Genomic DNA, 19067 nt, shown 5'->3' with positions numbered 1-19067 from the left:
AGAACTACAAAATTAATAAGGAGAATTCATTAAAAATAATTTATCAATAATAGATTGTTATCAGAAAGGAAGAAAGCTGATCAAAGAACAGAAGAGTATAAGCAAATAAAAAAACTCCGTATGTTAACAGAAAAGGTTTTCAATATATTTTAATCCTTTTCCTGCACTACCATAGAAAAACACCGTAAAATTCAGCCAAAAACTTGGCATTTGAGAACTCTATTTCTAAACGTTTTTTGCTGAGGGAGCTTCTCCATCAGCTGTTTAGAGTAGCCACCAGGCTAAAGAGAACAGTTTCAATCACATCAGCTAATAGCTCTCACATTTCTTAATCCTCTTTGATTCTATCTTTGCTTATTCCATCTACACTGGCAAATAACTTGACCAAGAACCCATGTCAGGAAAGTGAAGATCAGTCAAATTACACATTTAACTCACAACAAAATAGGTTTAAAATTCAGCTGGCATATCAACATGGAAATTTTAATTCATCTTACAATTAATGTAGTTTCCAGTGTTTCAGTGGAGGGACCAATGTCAATCCCATCAGCAGAATTCAGAGGTATTTACCAGCTCAGAGCAACTGAGTATCCAGGATACAGTCCTGTGACTCCTACCTCACTACATCTTCCCCTGCCCACTTTCCAAAACAGTTATTATTCCAAGTGCCAGGATCCATCAGCTCACCAATGCTCCACTTTCCATAGGCAGCTGACTTCTTAACAGCATTCACTACATAGACAGACTCCTGGTAAAACCTACACACATCTAAGTCATATTTCACAGCTGTGAGTGAAAAACCACACAGTCTCCTGTTAATTGAAAAAAATCCCAATACTTTCTGAAGCTGCCACAATTGTAGAAACATTATGTTCAAATTATCTGAAAGCTTATCAACAAATTCTATCAAGATCCTTCACTTGACCAATAAAATTATTGGATGAACTGCTTTTCTTGGAAATGAAAAAGTTTACCAAGAAAATGAAAAACACCCCTTTTCAAAAATCCTTCAGGACTTTGGAAAGGTACTTTGTAATACTTTGAAAGCTGACAATCTATCTACCTTCCAAGCTATTGTATGTTAGGCAAGAAAGAGAAAAACTAGAAGTACTATGAATATTAATATAATAAAATTTATTATCTAGCATTGATGCACACAGAGAGAATTGCTAGGGGACTGGTGATTCATAGCTCTTGTTCTACCACAGTTGAGTTTAAATATCTGCATTAGTCTGTTGAGTACCTTGCACAGGCATGATAAAGGCAAAGCTACTTAAAAACAACAAAAATGAGACTCTAGTGGCTGGGGGAAAAAAGGGGAGATGTACACACATAGCATTTTTATTAAAAAAAAACACATGGAAAGTTTTCTTTCTGCATAATAACAGTAAACATGCTTTAAAGGCTTAGATAAAATTTAAGACAAATATACCAGATTCATTCAAGGCAAACACAATTAAAAAACAGAAAATAACTCTATAGCAACACCACTATCAGATTTAAATTTTCCTATGTAAACAGCACTCTAACATTTGACACACATCAATAATTAGAGCAATGCACCTTATTTCTGAAACTACCACATCACAGAATTCTTCTTGGATTTTCAGCCCATATCACACTTTGTTAGGCCTGGAACTTTTCACACCTCAGGAAAATATGCGGTGTCTCATGCCTCACTTTCTGTTCACAATAACTGGGCAGGAAGAAGCCCCTCTCCTAGTCAGAAGAATGGTGCCAATTATAAAACCAATTATAAATTATACACCCTTGGGTAAATATACACACACCTGTGTCCTTTGAATAACTGACCTGTCAGGGGATCAACATTCCCAGCTTCTACTCTGATGTCCAACTGCAGCCATATGATGCAGCAGGTAAGAGATTTTCTGCCTTTTTCAAGTGCTGGAAAACACCCTCAGTTTCATATTTCATCTTGACTAAGCTGGGAGATATCCTAAGTCCCACAGTTCAGTCAGACTTTTCTGAGCCCCCATAATATGCTGCACAGGAACCTTCTCCATCCTTGCACAGGACAAAAGAGGTTCCTGAGCATCAGCTCAGCATTCAGCACTGTCCTACAGACAAACTCCCTTCTGTGGCCATTTCAATGGGATAGGTCCATGACCAAAAATTGTACAGAAGCTTAACACCTTTGTATTTCAAATCCATCATAGCTGACAACAAAAATGCTCCCATTTAGACAAGTCTGAGAGGCCCTAATTAAGGAAAAAAACAACAAAAGAGCTGAGAATGACTATAGAGCTTTTGGAGAAATAAGCCAAATCATCTAATGAGACCCTTCTATGGTTCTATCCCACCACAAAGCTGGCACAGGGAAAAGGACAGACTGGTACACCTCCTTTTGTAAACCTTCACATGCAAAAATGAGCATAGGACACATGTGAAGCCTTGACAACCTCAGCTATTACAAATATTTACTAATGCAAAGCACCTCACTGATACGAAGTGGGACTCACTTGACATGTGTTTTCAGTAGCTACTGTACTATTTCTGTAGCCAAGACATTCCCTAGATGTTATGCCTCTCAACTTCAGCAGGCCTACCAACTTCATCTCACATAAAATTCCCAAAGGGCAAATCAAGGAAAACATGGCAGGTAAAAACTACTTGGAAAATTATATTCTGGTCAGCCAGAGATCACTTTCAAATTGGAAGGCTGAAGTAAGGGACATGCCACACAGGTACTAGTCAACTCCTCATAAAATACTGACCAAAAACTTGGATCACAGCATCAAAGTATTTTTTATCAAATTTGGAGCTGACATTAACCTGCAGAGGACATTTTTCTTTAAAAAATGCAATATATCAATAGAATTTATAGAGTTACCATGTATACAACAGAGTAGAGAACCCATCCACTCTGCTCCTGGAATTTTATGTCCAGTTTTTGACACTGTATTTCAAGAATAATAAGTTTATTTCAGAGAGTCTGGAGGACAGAGAAACAACATCAGTCAGAGATTTGAAAAACCTGATTTACAAGGGACAGCTAGCAGACTGGAAAGGTTTTCTCCAGGAACAAAGCAAAGATAATGGCCTTAAAGTCATGTTGAAGGAAGTTACAAAGAAGAGGACGTTGTTCTCCATGACCCTTGATGATGGGATAAGAAAGAGCAGGCTTATATTAAACTATGGAAAATTAAGACTGTACATGAAAGTGTGAGAAGTGTTTTTTCCATCACCTCTTAAGCCACCACCTTTTTCTAATAGCAGGGATACCTTAAATTACTTGAGCAGTGATAGAATCTCCATCACTGAAAGATGTAAAGAAGAGAGAAAACAAACATAGGCCAGGAATAGCTTAGACCCAGGCTTCTGTTTCTGGACATGAAACTAGACTGAACAGGCTCTTGAGATGAATTCCGGACCAATCTTCTAACATTTGGTGGAGAGGATTTGTAGGTCTACTCCAGAAACAGTTGCTATTTTTCTCATTTGAACCAAAGATGTCCACTAAGAAATGCTGACTTTCATTATTCACAATGAATATGAAATAAGTATTTGTGAAATTTCTTTCTTAACGGGAAAAGATACAGAACAGAAAACTCTGCTTTATAACTTGATAAGTCTTTGAATGTGTTACAGAAAAAGCCCTAACAGATCAGGATTCAGTTTCCAATAATGCAGGTGTTCCTAGCTCTTGAGACTAGCAGTTTTTCCCCTTGCACAGCAAGTACTAAGCAAATATCACTGCTTTATTTTCTTCCAGCTTCATCCTGACACTTTCCAATTTTCCAAGTCCTGTGTGTTTTAAGATGTTTGAACTACAGGTTTTTACTTGAAGTTTACATAAAAACATTTTATCAGAAATCTGATGGCTTGGTTTGCCATCAAAATCATACAAACGCTGCAGAATTGCTTCTATGTACCTGCTTTGAAAGGGATCACAATGAATTCCTAACTCTTTCACTGTGAGAATGTACAAAAGAGTTAATATCCCTCAGGAAGCATCACTTAAAAATTAAATCTAAATCTGTGGGCAAAGAAGAAACGTTACTATTTCTTTTGTTGAAGTAGGCACCTCAGAGGGGTTTTGTGTACAAACATCTAATGGATGGTGCACATTGCCCAAAACCCACACTCAGAATTGACCTGAAGGGTCAGCTCTGGCCTCCTCAGCAGCACTAGGGTGGCTCTCTGCCCTGATGCTCAGCAGGATTCACTTGCTGGGGCACAACACTGCCCTAATGAAGCTATACAGCTTTTGTACCAGCGCTGGCCCTCAGCCAGGCAGCTTCCAGTTTGGCAAAGCAGCTTCAGCCTTTTCCAGTGTTCTTCTGCACTTGTCCATCAAAAAATAATTTGGAGCTTCTGTACTACATAATGACAGCAGCTTCTCTGCTTCCTGCAAACCAGGTGTTAGTTAGTGCATGATTTTAAAAGGTCCTATTAAAAAATACTTTCCCCCCTGGAAAAACTGAGGCTTGCTTGCACCCTGTGCAGACATGCCCATTAGCTTCCAGGCAGTAGAGGCTGGCCAAGCTGCTAAAAGGCAAAACTGGCACATAAAAGTGCACATAAAGCCAAATTACAGCAGTAAGCAAAAATACCAGGACTGCTTCTGACTTGGAAAAGGGAGGTTCCTATCTTGATGATCCTCTGCTGTTTCAGGACATGATTTCATTTTGACAACATTTTTGACAGAAGAAACATGATTTTACAGGTCTACAAATTGCTTCCCGAATCAAGCAAACCATGCAACACAATTCTCTGCGTGGCTCTGCAAAGCTCTGCACTAATTTTCATCTTGCATAATGCCAATACAGCAAAATTGTCTACCTTTGGGGGATTCACCAGAACAAAAGTAATAGGAAACTGCACCATTGTATGTACATCTTCCTCTGCCAACAACTACAATTTAAAAAAAAAATCCAGTCCAACTACTCTTAAGTAATACCCCTTGTTCCTCATGATTCAACTTTGTCCTCAGCTGATGTTTTAGCCATGTTTGATAATGCCCAAAACTAGCCTAGCTTAGACTAGATCTGTACTTGCAAGTTTTTGGCTCTCAAAGCTTGTCCTTACTCGTGTCAACTATAGAAAATGATGTCAGACAACTGAGCTCCTGAGGGGCTCAGCCACCACCAGTAAACTCATCTGCAGCACATGAAGGCCCTATCTAACCACTGATAAAGACCCTGCTTTACAAACATGAAAGATTAAATATTTCTTTGACTGTTAAAATCAGCTCAAAGGCTTATATTTACAAAGCGTGTAATTGCTACTGTTGTGCAATTTCACCAGAGGGACTTTATTACATTCCCAGCAAAGCAAGTATTACATAGCCCCTTGTAAAAGAGTTGTCCTGCATGTTCTCATTCTAACTCCAAAGTTAGCTTTTGTTTCTCCCCATTAAAAAGTTTATCACTTCATATAACCTAGTGCCTTGAGGCTGACAGGAGAGGTAAAATTCTTCACCCTAGAAGAAAGGAAAAGACGCTAACTAGAAGACTTTAGAAAAACACATTTCAAACAGTAAATTTAGGTAAGCCATTAAAGAAAACCAGTTAATTTTAATTTACTAGATGCCTTGAAAGAATACTAAGCTGCATCTTAGGAATGGCATCAGGGTAGGGAATCTGCTAAATGGACCAGGTGGCCTATAAAGGCCCCCTCTAGACCTGCTTTTTGTGCGATTGTGCAATGGAGAGGAACAAAGGCCATGTTAAGCAATCTCCAGGAGAACTTCAAGAGCACCTGAGAAGCCTCTAATCTATCTTTCACTTTATTTTGTTCTTCTCTTCAAGTAAGGAATGTCAATTAAAATATCTTTAAGAATTTGGACAGCAATTATAAGCCTTTACAACAGCCAGCCTCAGGCAGTCCACTTGAAAACATTTCATGTTTTATGTTGTGTTTTGCTTTCACAGATTAAACTACTTTCCAGACTATGCTCCCATTTCAGCATGAATCTTATTTACTCATTAATCACTAGTTGAGAGTGTTTGATTATCAGTCACATGTCCAGTAGTTGTACAACAGGGAAGCAGAACAGCCTCTTTATTTAATCTGACAAGAACATTTGGGAGCTAGGTAGGAAGCATGCAGAAAGGCTCACAGAAATTGTTCTTGCCTCAACATGTACAGCAAAAGGCCCAACTGTTCTCTGCAAGTCCCCAGTACTGCAGAGAAGCTTCCCCTGATGTGAATCACCACAGGGTCACTTAGAAAGACAAAGGTTGTGACATGAGTGTTGCCCATAACTTTTCCCCAGGATGATGAAAAAAAAACTTTTCTACATAGATGTTAACTTTTCTACTTGGAATTATAAAAATAGTATTAGTTTGCTGGAATTTAACATCCAGTTGCCAGGTAGCAGACAGTGGAAGCCATGTTCAGATCCCTAAAAAAGACAAGGATGAAAGGATGTTGCTACAAGGCTGGCAAAGTGTCTGCAGAATAAAAAATATGCAAAGGTGAGACATTATTTCCTTTTATTTTCCTTCCCTTTTCCTACCCTTTATCTTCCTTCAAAAACACAGAAATATATATGAAAAATATCCCTTATTTTTAAGGGGTATTACTGCTCATGAACATAGATTCATTTTATGAGTGTATCTCACCTAGAAGAGAAGTAATTACTTGGGCTAACAGAGCATTTTCTCCTTGTCTGAATGAAAACATTTCTAGAAAAACTTGAAAGAGAAAACAACCTTTTTTGTCCACTCGCTCCTTTCCTCTACAAAAAATACAGTAAAAAGAACTACCTACTGCAACAACAATAAAAGATTCACTCTTTCTCCACCACCTCCTCTAAAAACACAAAACACGTCTGTTTTCCTGTTTGCTTTCCTTGTACAGGCAGAGACACTGATGCAATCTCTCTTCTCTGAGAAAGGAAACACCCCTATCTCAGTCTGCATCTTTATCCCTCTCAGCAGCTTGACTAAGCAGATTAAAAGACATGTGCACACCAAGGCAGCATAAAAAACCCATAAAATAACAAAAACAGTGACTGCGAGTGCAATGGAAAGAGAAGCAGAGTCTGCTGCAACTGCTTAGGAATTAAAACAGGCTGGAAGGAAGCAAACAGGTCAGGTGCATGGGAGGTTGGGAACTTCCAGCATCATTCCCAGCCTGTCATGTGTCTCCTTGGCTCTGTGGGAAGACAGAGATGGCAGCTCCTCCATAGCACTCTGTCACTCCCTGCTTTCATTCTTTCTCCACCCCAAAAAAAAAGAGCAGCTGGCTGGCTTCTTCCATCACACCTACCGACAAGGTGAATCTGAAACATGGCAACTGTCAGCTCTTGACAAAGTGTAACAAATCAAAGCAGGAGCCCACCATTTGTGTTTGGGGATCACAGGAAACTATTCAGGCAAATAAAATATTCTACAAACAAAAGCAAGCAAGAAAGGAAAAGTGGTGTGATCATGCTAAGAAAGTGCATTTTTAAATGACGGAGAGTCAATACTAATTTTTTTTCATAAGTAATATATTTCAAAACTACATTTGTATAAATTACTATTCTCATCTGTTACTACACAGAATTTGGCAAGCAGTTAAAAAAAGAAAAACACCCAGCTTTGCTTGACACTTCTTTTTCTAACCAGCCCCCCATATCACTTGGGAGAAATTCAACTCTGCCTGCAAAATAACCAGTTATGCAGATATTGCACAAAAAGATAAAAATATTTTGTTGCTCATCTTGGTTATTTATCACAAAAGCAGAATAAGCATGAAAAACAACAACAAAAAAGATCACATCATTGAAAAACCACGAAAGAAAAAAGTGCTGCATTATGGTGAGGAGTTCTTTTTAAAAAATACAAAATAATAACAGTACAGAAATTATGTCCTCTGGAACGTTTCCTCCAGAGAAGATGTGGGGACCCAGCACTTCACATCAACAGGGAAACAGATGAGTAGCAATAGCTCCTGTTAGCACACACTGAGAAACAGTGGAAAAGAACGGATCAATCTATAGAGTATATCATAAACCACTGTACCATGTAAATAAAACCCATCATTTGTCACATACAACTGTTAAATCTAACTAATTCCTTCAATTTCTTCCAATAAGGTGGTCTAGATAAACGGTGATGGTTCCCCACAGTCTGAAAATCTAAAGACAGTTTCCAGTTACAAGTCACAGCTACCCCTTCAAAAATGATCACCCAGTTTGTACATGAGGTTTAGCACACTGAAGATTTAGGAGGTGCTGAATGAATATTCACAGGTGTGCTGAAGGAACAACCTAAAATATTACAGGATATGTCTGAAAATACAGCTTTTATCTATGAGTATTGCCTAAAAAGCTTAACTGACCTGTAAAGACAGAGACATGGTAAGGACTTGAGCCTCATAAAGTTTATTTTTAGCTTTGTAATTCAGAAGTACTTTATAAGTACAAAGACTTAAGGTAGCAGTAATCCACTGAGGGAAGTTTACACTACTGCAACCTCAGCCAATATTTTGAATGGTACTTGGGGGGGAAACAAACAAAACAAATTAAAAAGAGGTACAGCGCTTAGCACATCAACTGCACATGCTGCTACACTGAGCTCCCAACAACACAACTCCTCAGTGATTTGATCAGCCTTCCCTTTTCTGCAGTATGTCCAGCCTAACCTAAAAACATTTTATACCAGAGGTTGCACTAGGGTGCTTCCAGCAGCATCTGCAACAGCCATCTTTGTTCATCTGCCGGAGGAATCAGAACTCACAATTTTTACATATTAAATGATTGGTACTGAGTACCCGTTATAAAGTTTACAGGACCCCAATACACTGGCTTTCCACGTAATTTTATAACAAGACAACTGCTCTGCAAACTACCCTCACAGGCACTATAAACAATGGGAATGTTTCATAGGGGAATAGAAGATGAGGACCAAGAACATCTAACCTAGTGAGGGCAACATTAAGGGTTTTGTAAGCCTCACAGTATCCCACAACTTCTCAGAATCTTAACTCTTGAGAAACTGAAAATCTCAGGTTGCTTTGAAAGCCATGCAGTAGTTTCAGAAATACTCAGCACCAACCAGTTCTATCAACAAGTGAAGCCCTCCCACCCTACACAGCAGTTCATCCCTGCCCTCCTGGCTCCCTCCCTTTCAGCAGGTGTGAGCCCTGGAGTGAATCACAATTAGGAGCCCCACTTTAGCATTCAGCTGAATCCACCTGCATTTGTGCCCCAGCCCAGTTTATCTGGAGCTAGACCAGTGTCCACTTCAGCACAAAGAGATGAAGCAGGTATAAACCACATCTGTTTGTTTCAGCAGCTGCAGTGTCACAAAAATGAAATAGAGAAAAACTTGCGAGCTTCTCCCCATTCACCTTAAAGGCAAAGAGCATTTGGTAGAAAATTAGTTCTTTCCCTTCTCAATTTTACTGAGCCATGACTCCACATATTTCAGCACAAGGCTTCACACACTTGGAACCACACCGGTTCCAGGTGCTTCAGCAGTACAAACAATGCTAACTGAGGTGAAGAACCTGGTCCTGCACCCAAAGCAGGCTACAGGGTATCTCAGCTTCACTGAGGATTTGATTCAAACAGAAGAGAACTGAATTGAAAAATGACCAGGGTACACAAGCATATCAACCCCCTGTCTTCGTACTCAGCATGTAGCACGTCAATTCACATCTACCTTACATCAACATTTCAGAACAACTATGTAAATATCCAATGCTGTAGTTCCCTGCCAATGCAAACTTGCATACAAATGTAATCTAAAGTTTCAAGAGCTTCTGTAGTAATTTTAAAAATCATACCAATGTGTGCAGCTCTTTTTGCCAGATACCAGTTACCTATGTACACTGGTTGTGAGCATAATACTGTCTTCAAACCAACAGATTTGTTCCACTAACTCAACAGTCAAGGCCCATACTTCAGGATCCTGATGCAGAACAAACATGTGAAGCATCAGCACCCTCTCAGCAATGTGGAAATCATGTGTGATAACTCTCATTTATAATATAGACAACAAGGAGAAAGCTGCATAGCAAGGCATTTTCACTTACGTGGTTTATATAGAGACTCTTGCGTTTTTCTCTCACTGCAAAAACACAAAATATGATAGAAATATTACATGACTATTCTTCCCGATTAGGCTTCTTATACACCATTTATAATAAAAAGAACAGGAGGCTATCTATGTGCAACATTATAATTGCTTTTGCACTAACCAAGTATATTTACATAGCAAACACAGAAGAAACACATCTGTATGCATAAAGGCATTTATGCTCACTAGTGTGGTGATGGGTTAAAATTCTCATCCATTGGGATACTTCACCAGGTGCTGGTCCACATGGGCAAGCTAATATGCAGTAAGCTGCAGTCCAAGGTAGCAGTGGCGCAGTGGCGTGGCCATTCTTCCCCAGTTCTCTGTGTGGGCACTCCTGAGCCACGAGTGCCTTCATCCAAGGTACCTTGCTGCAAAGTGGCCTACACTGCTTTGCAGGTATGAAAGCACCTAAACAGCTACACCACGGAGTTAGCAATTTCTCATCACAGCTTACTGTGCACTAACTCCCACAGAGAAGCCTTGAAACCATATGGATTACACCACTGCCCTCTATAATGATCAGGCACAAGCCTGAAACTATTACTCATGTTGGATGTAACAATGAAAATCTATTTCCTAGGTGAGCATGAACCAGTCACCACAAGCAATGGTTGCAACTCAAAGCCACGATTAGCCAAAACAGTCAAAGTAAATAGCAACAAAAAGGGAGATAGATGTATAAAGTCTTAATTGTCAGGAAAATGCTTATTACAACTGATTATACATACTCTATTTCATTTTTTTATAGCACTTCCCCAATTAACTCACCCCATAGAGAGCCTGCGGAGCTCTGTTCCAGTGAAAATACCACAGCATTTAGGATACAACTCTGGAGGCAACTACCACATAAATCAAGCTGCAGGATTAAAATAATAATGGTTTCATGCTGTAGGTGATTAAATGCACTTTGGTGCATCATGATTTGAAAGCTATGCAAACCAATGCACTTAGCAAAATAAGAGTGTTCACAATGGTGGGATAGCCTGTCCATTCCCTGTTGGATGAGAAGCCATTATCTGTGATTTATTATAAGCAAGCAATCTCACATAAACAAGGCTGTATGTGTGAATACTGTGAAATAATTGTGTTTAATGCAGACATAAAATGAAAATAAAAAAATAAGAAAAAACTTTGAAAAATCCTTACATAATTTTCCTCCCAGGGAGCAGAAAGGAGAATCACACATGACAGATGTTAGCCATGTCACTTAGAATATGCTCAAATCCACAATTACGGACATTGTACAAGAAATAGAATTAAACAGGAACAGCAGAAAAATTCTGATGATCTACTAAATTGTTAAACTGCTTGAAATCCTGCTAAAACACTGCACTACATTTAAGTTCCACACACTGCATTTATCACCAGCAAAACACAGAAGACATCTACAGGGGAACATAAAATGATGGTAGATACTTCTAAGAACAGCTAAAGTATCATATATTGCAATGTACAGGCAGTAAACAATTCTGCTAAGCTGTGTGCAAACCTAATATAGTGCTTAACTCAAAGTTAACACCTGTTAACAGTGAAATTTTGAAAACAGTTAAGTATTTAACAGTTTTAATCACAAATAATTATACTTCATTTGAAGTTCTTGAAATCTACAAAGACAGCTGGCACATATACTCCAAATTCCATTTTAATGACCTTTATTACCCTTAGATTTTTTCTTCTGTATTTGCATCCCTTATTCAATTCCCCATAAAGATACGATCCTCTACTATCCAAAGCAAGAATATTACTCTCAGCTCAATCCCATTTGCTATTTCCAGTCTCCAGAAGAATATGTTAACATATTTATACACACCCCTCCCTTTTGCCGGCTCAAGCACTTCTTGTGCACATCTTTGCAAGCACTATGCCTTTCCATAAAACAGAAATTCAGTTAGCCTGGCCTCTCAGGTGAGGCATTACAGGAAGGCAGCTGCGTCTTTCTGTGCTTCTGGCTCACTCTGCATAGCGTAAGGCTCAGCTCTCTCCAGAACACATGCCAGCGGGGAGTCAGGCAGACTAGAAACCCATTCTCTCACAACCACTCTTTTATAATCACAATCTCCATTTTAAACAAGGGGAAGCCAATTATTGCCCAAGGCAAAATGACTGTAAAGAGGTAACTCCATCACTTGCCTTCAGTCAGTTAAAAATGCTTAGCTGCTCACACAAATCAGTGTGGTCTGCAGCAGGCCAGACCATCATGTTAGAATTAACCAGCATTTTGCAGCATAAAATCCTAACTGCAACTCCAGGATTTTGGGTTTCAGGCATGGGGTTTGGATGACATGAAGCCAAACAGATTTGGAGTCAGTTTAAACAATTCAACTTCTTTTTAAACAATATGACTTCAGTTATACTCTTCAAGTGGATCCTGAAATGGTGCCAGATTGTATCAGTTTTCCTCATTCTGCAGTTGATGACCCACTCCTGTTGCTGCAGAAGCTTTCAACTGTTATTGTTGAGCTTTTGCAACGAGAGGAAAGTATCCTGAAATTAAAAGGGAATGAGGAACTATACACAGAGGCATCTATGTGTACATGTACGTATAGATGTATTTTTCATTGTGCTGTACTAAAAAAAAAAATCTCTCTGCCATTTCTATAGGCTTTTTTAAATGTTAATCATATCAGGATTGAAAACAAAATTCTTGAGGATTACAATTATAGGAACATCTTGTGTTTTGGAAGTTGGAATTCATTATTGGTAATTCATCTATTTTTGTTTAAATTGAGAAGACTGGTCCTTGCTAACATTAAAGACTAAAAGCAGCTTACTCTACTTATATCTGCCTACATAAATACAGTTTGAAAATCTTCTTGTCTGAAGCCCATTGCTGCCCTGATACTGCAAAATTTAGCCAGTACATTGACTGTGTAAAGCCCAATCTAAGTTTGAAGGGTGCAGCAGGAACCCACTGACAGGAAACACCATTGCCAGCACCCTGGAGGAGCAAACATTGCCTTCTTGCATGAAGAAAAGGCAGTTCCATTGTTGAAGTGCTGTTTGGAAACCCTGGGTTAATCACACCCACACACTAAATAGTGCTAAATAATAAAACCCACTAAATAATGGGTTTCCAGTCACCCACAGCTCACCGGCCAAGCTCAGCAGATAAGGCAGAACTTGCATAAAGCACTCACAGAACTAAAAAACATAACAGACAATATTCTGTACCAGCTCCCTAAACAGGAAGAATTCCACATATGATTCAGTACCTAGAAAACCCCCAAAAGTGATGGAAACATCATCTAGCTAGGAATCAAATTAATACCTATTGTCACTAACTTTCCTACAGATTCATGGAATGCTCAGGTAATTAAGGATTCATTCAGACTGCTGACTAAGAGGGGCAGGACAACTTACACGCTTAGCATGGCATCCAGGCTTCACAGAACAAAGACAATTAGAAACCACTTAATAAACCCAGATGCCACATCCTGTCTCATTCTACTTGTTGCTCTTTGCTCACAAGTTGATCACGAGCAGGTCAAGCACAGCTTTGCCAGGAGAATGCTATAAGACTATCAGTGAAGCTCAAAGAGCACGGGGCTACTAGAAAGCCAAACATGCAACTAAGGTAACACTGGCAAGTCACTCTAGCACCTAGTGATGGACTTGGCCATTTCCCATTGTGAAACCATGAGATGTACACTCACAGCCAGAGCCAGATCCTGGATGAAACCCTGAATCCTGATGCCACTTGATTCTCTGTATTTGTAAAATGTGCATTTTAAATGTCCACAGGTCTTATCTATAGAAATATTTTAGCTTACAGTCAACAGGAAGGTTTACTAGCCCAATACCACTCAAGTAATGGAGCAGTTATTTGCCCAAGTTAGGCGCTTTCAACATAGCTAGCTCAGCTCTCCTCTTGGGGGTCTTGGGGGTGCCCTAGATTCCACAACAACCTGTCAGATTACGACCCTACATGCCCTGAAAAATCCTTCTATTTTCTTCTTAACAAGCACTTTATTGCATTTGGTTAGGCAGCACCCTTGAACAGTGTGGTAACTCCTACAGCTCACTGGGTTGAACAAGGGGCCCAAAGCACAGCCAAGCAAAATCCTTAGTACGGGGAGCTGTCCCACCAGAACACAATGGTTCTTGGCAACACATCAACAGATAAATGTTTGCAGAATCCTTTTATTTTTATACAAACAAAACAGCCATTGTATTTTTTCCAATGTATCAAGGACAGCTGAACAGATCTCACACTCCCATTGATAACAGTTCTATAACGTTTCATTAAAATCATTGCTCTTACTCAAAAATATGTTCTTGACATTACTTAAACTAGAACAAAGCTTCATAGACCAACTCTAAAATGGATATAAAGATTTTTATAAAATGCTTAAAATTAACTCCATATTGCCATAAATTAACTGCTCCTATTACAAGTAAGAATAATCATCTGGTCAAAATTTTAGTTGTTGAACTTGGGTTTATTTTGTCCTTTCTTTCAACAAGCTGTAACAAAAAACAAGTATCATCCATACGGGATTAGACAGTTTCAAAACACAGCAAATTCACTATAAAACAGACATCAATCCTCATAATACAACTATGGAAATATTGCCATATTCATTTGCCAGACTACCAAACCAGATTAATATGGTAAATGGCATCCAAATCCAAATAATGAGGCATTGAAAGAACCAGAGCTGAATTCAGAAGGAGAGTCTCAAGGTCAAAGGAGGTACTCACATAATCAACTCTTCAATTAGGGTCTAAATGTATATCCTCTTTGTTCTAGTCATGCTCAAAAACTAGCAAAAAATATACAGTAAGTGAAAACTACATTATTTTTCAAGTGATGTGTTTGACACTGCAATTTACTATGTAAATGAAAAGCAGCATTTATAGGCAGCAGAAAGGACGACAAAAAATTCATGCTGAACAGTCAGAATTAAAATGCAGGAACTGCTTTGAAAGTCCTGCTAGAAAATAATGTGTTTTGTATCCATTATTCATTTATTTCTAAACCAACATATCATACATGTCCAACAGGGAACAAAAGAGCCACAGTAAATGGCTTCTATTCTACTAACTCTGTCAGGAGGCTTGTTTAACCAATATTAATTTTAGAGATCATTTTGTCATGTATTAAAAAAACCAACTAAACTCCAGACAAACATGATTATATAAAATCCATAACAAGAGGAGAAGAAGACAGAATGATTGGGTAGGATGGGAGTTATTTTGTTAAGAAAATCTAGTACTGAACTTATTTACAGTATAATCTATATCAGAAAAACCCTGGAATGTCTTCTTAGCCAATATAAACTGGCATTTTCTAAAAAAATATTTCCCACACATTTTTCAGAAGCCTAATGTTCAGAGTTTAAAAAAAATTAAAAACCAGTTACACAAAAAATTTTTGTTTTAGAGAAAATATTTTAAAAATATCATTATATTGAGCTCCATCCATATTTGTACTACTGATCTGACAAGACAATTAGCTAAAGGTGTGACTACTTAAAACTCTAACATGATGCCTCTAAATGCCTCTTTTTGGGGGAGAGGGGGCCATTACATATGAAAGGACTATCACATGCATTCTAAGAGACAGTTTAGAGATAACTACTGTAATAAATTCAGTAACCTACCATCTGTTTGTGATTTACTGAGAAATATCGTACTGGCCCGTGGATGATCTGATGGGTTGAATTCCATGTTCAAATCTGGAAAAAAAGAACAGCACAGAAATCATTTATGATTATTCAATGGCAGATACAGATTCTCTCATTCTTTTTAGTAAGACCAAGTTTACATACTGAAGCAGCTACTGTAAAACAGAATCCATCTTGAGGCCCACTTTTTTATCCTTCTTTGCACAAGTGGTTCTTTTTGGCACACAAATCACTTGCATCAACACAGCTTTGGGATTAGACTTCAGTTCTAAGGGCTGCTTTTGCATTAAAACAGATAAAGCAGCTTGAGAAGCTGGTACACAAGAAGTCAGGAATTTCCCATTTACCATCCCTTTCTTCCCACCATGCCCCAGAGCCACGGCTTGGCACAGGAACACAGCTTGTTATACGCAATTATTGAAGAATTAAGAATTACAAACCAATGCACAACCCTCTACATATCGACAGGTTTCCAAGATTAGACGTGATTTAAAAAAAAAGTAGTTATTGATACTGAATGTTAACAAGTAAAACCGAGGCCAGAGTGTTTTATGTGGTCAAGATTAGAAAAACATAGCACTTCCACAGATTAACACTTTTTGCTGTAACTATTTTAAAAAAAGAAACAAAAAACCCTCACAACTACAAGAAAGAACTCAAAAACCCCCCCAAAAAACCAAACCAGTCCTAAAAGATATTTATCAGTTACAAATTCAAATCTATCATATATTATACAAATTTGTATGAATGATTTTCCTTATCAACTTTAAAATCCATTGAATTTATTTGTCCCCAAATTCCACTGTACTACCCATTTGCTAAAGCTTACAGGCCAGTATCCCCTAGAAAACATGCTACTAAAATAGTACATAATTTTTTAGCATTTCCTTGCTCTCCCATGGTGGCTTTCTCAACCTCAGCTCTCTTACATTGTCTCTATCTCCAAATGCACATTCTCTTGCATTTTAAGCAGGCATTTATGTGAGACTACACAGGAGCACTGATATTTTTATCTCCTGTGATTATCCCTGCATTTCTACAATTCTCTCATTCCCCTTTCATATTCCTTGTGAAAGCCCAGTAAAACTGGATATTAAGCCCCAGGTCTTAGGAAAAGAAAACAAAACCATTTTGCCCCAGGGTCAAGTTCTTCTGTCTACAGCTTTCCATTTCCCTGGTCTCCTTGCCCTTCTATTTAATAATTTACTAGGTCTTCCACTTCCCTGCATTTTTCTCCTCACCACACACCTCTTTACAAATGTACCTTCTATTTGTATTTTTCCATTTTATGCTCTCTTGGTTTCCTTTTCACCTCCCCACATTCTGTAGCCCATGAGATGAGCAGCCTGACATGTTGCTGGAAACCTGAGCACAACTTCTGGAAAACACTTGATCTTCTTTCTACAAGGAAGACCTGAGAAATGCAGAAGTGCAACTTCTCAGTTGCAAATGGTCTTCTCATTACTATTATCATTATCATCCATGCCACAAAAGAAAGAGAATCTAGGGATTTCAAGGGAAAGCTATTTTGCCTGTCCCAGAAATCACAAACAAGTTTGAAGAAGATCCTAAGAACATCATCTTATGTTAGGAGTTCTGACTTCAAAAAACTATGAACTAGAATGTTTTCATGTTACTCTATGCATCTTATTTAGACATATAGAAGAAAAAAATAATAACCCATTGCCATAGACAACGCTGGTATAGACTGTTTTCCGTTTCAGGATGGTTTTTCTGTTTAGCTGAATTCAAGATGCTTTTCCTTACATCACGAGTAATCAGCACTTAAAAATGCAAAATATCAAAAATGCAATATTATCTTTTGTGAACCTCTTCATCTTTTATCAGCACAATACATCACCAGAAAAAAGAAAAAAAAAAAAGAGCTCTTTCTTTTTTAAAACACTACAGATATTTTTTTCTGCAACCATTTCAAAGCACAGAAGTGCAAATTCAGTCAATAAAATAGGATCAGGAACACAAAACTGAATCCAGCTTGCAAAACACAGAAAAAGCACTTCTTTCCTTCAAGCCTAGAAAATCATCTGCTTGAGCAAAAATAACAACCTGGTACAGGCTCACAGTATGTTTGCAGGGCTGAAAAGAAAGGAAGACCAATTACCACATCTTACAGTCAAAGTTGCATCTCCCAAAGATGCCTGTGTTACAAGGTGCTATTTTGCAGAAGCAGTAAACCAACAGAAGACTTAAAAGTCTGTCTGGAAAAAGCATGAACTACCAAAAAGCACTGTCTCTTAGATAAACTGTTATTCTTCTGACAGGAGCTGAAAGAAGGCCAGCAAAACCCCATCTCAGCAGCTGCCGAGAACAGTCCAGGGATTTTTAATTATCTTGGCAGAGCCAATGGTCCACAGCCAGGGAGCAACTGTGGCTCTTTCCCACCACTGAACCCTACAGAGCAGCACACATCCTCCTCTCTCCACATGCCTTCTCTCACATCCTCCCCAGCAACAGCAACGACCAAACACATCCATCTGTCCTTCTCAAACTGCCTGCACAAAACTCAGCGGAGAACATGGGTATGGGCAAAGGCAAAGCCTGATTTACCAGCACAATATGGCCAGAAGGGGACTGATGCTGCTGAGAGGGGCTGGCTCCCCACACCCCTCTGATGAACAGCACAGGTCTTGCAGGCAGAAGAAAGCACTGCTTGGTGTGCATCTGTAACTGGGCCAATCCCACTTCCTCCAGGAAAAAGGGTTAGGCAAATCCAAGCATCCCACTTGTGGCACCACATCACTCCAGAGCACGACTGCTGGCACCCTGGAGTATTAGAATGGATTCACAATACGTAAGATTTGAGTCTCTGGTGGTTCTTAGATGACTTAATTCATTGTACAACTTTAAAACAAATGTCTTTTTGAATATGACAACAAATCCTGACAGATTTCTCACTACAAAACACATTACAGAAGAAAGATCAAATGAACACACAAATATCTAAAGCTAGTAACTCATCACAAAGGGCATTATCCATAAAAAGGTTAACTCCATCCTAAAGAAAATAGATTATTCATACTGCTTTCGTGTTATTACTAGTTCTTTCTTTAGTTATTTAGTTATTACTAGTTCTTTCTTCAGTATTTGAAAAGTACCACGAAAACCAGTCATAATAGGACAGGTTTACCCATTTTGTTATGAAACAGTCAAAGATAAAAAAGAGATTTAAACTCAGACAAGCAATAGTCTATTATTCAGAAGAGAGGAAAATGAGAGCCAGAATTTCAAGTCTCAAAACCTGCACAAAAATGTTCTTCATTATTATCAGTCTGCTCTGCAACTCATCACAGCATTCAAATGAAAGAATAACAGTGGGTACTTCTTCCAACAGTTATCCAGCATTGCAAAATAGAAAAAGCCGTGGTCTCATAGATAGCCCAAA

The 19067-nt window shown here is 38.6% G+C and overlaps 1 protein-coding gene across 2 annotated transcripts in view; it reads right to left on the bottom strand.

The window, feature by feature from the left end:
• The window catches only part of CCNY (cyclin Y), a 46773-nt gene extending 31058 nt beyond the window's left edge, over positions 1-15715 (bottom strand). Inside the window, exons 1-2 of one of the 2 annotated variants that reach the window (XM_005428887.3) lie at positions 15641-15715; positions 9991-10025 (exon numbers count right to left, since the gene is read on the bottom strand). In XM_005428887.3, the coding sequence (XP_005428944.1) occupies positions 9991-10025; positions 15641-15707 (102 nt within the window). In that variant the 5' untranslated portion in view covers positions 15708-15715. The remainder of the gene's footprint in view (positions 1-9990; positions 10026-15640) is intronic. The other variant, XM_031063525.1, reaches the window with a different exon arrangement.
• Between the last annotated feature and the right edge of the window lie 3352 nt (positions 15716-19067).

The sequence above is a fragment of the Geospiza fortis genome, unplaced genomic scaffold (genome assembly GCF_000277835.1).
Source record: "Geospiza fortis unplaced genomic scaffold, GeoFor_1.0 scaffold548, whole genome shotgun sequence".
Lineage (NCBI taxonomy): Eukaryota > Metazoa > Chordata > Aves > Passeriformes > Thraupidae > Geospiza > Geospiza fortis.
This window is presented reverse-complemented; position numbering and strand designations above follow the sequence as displayed.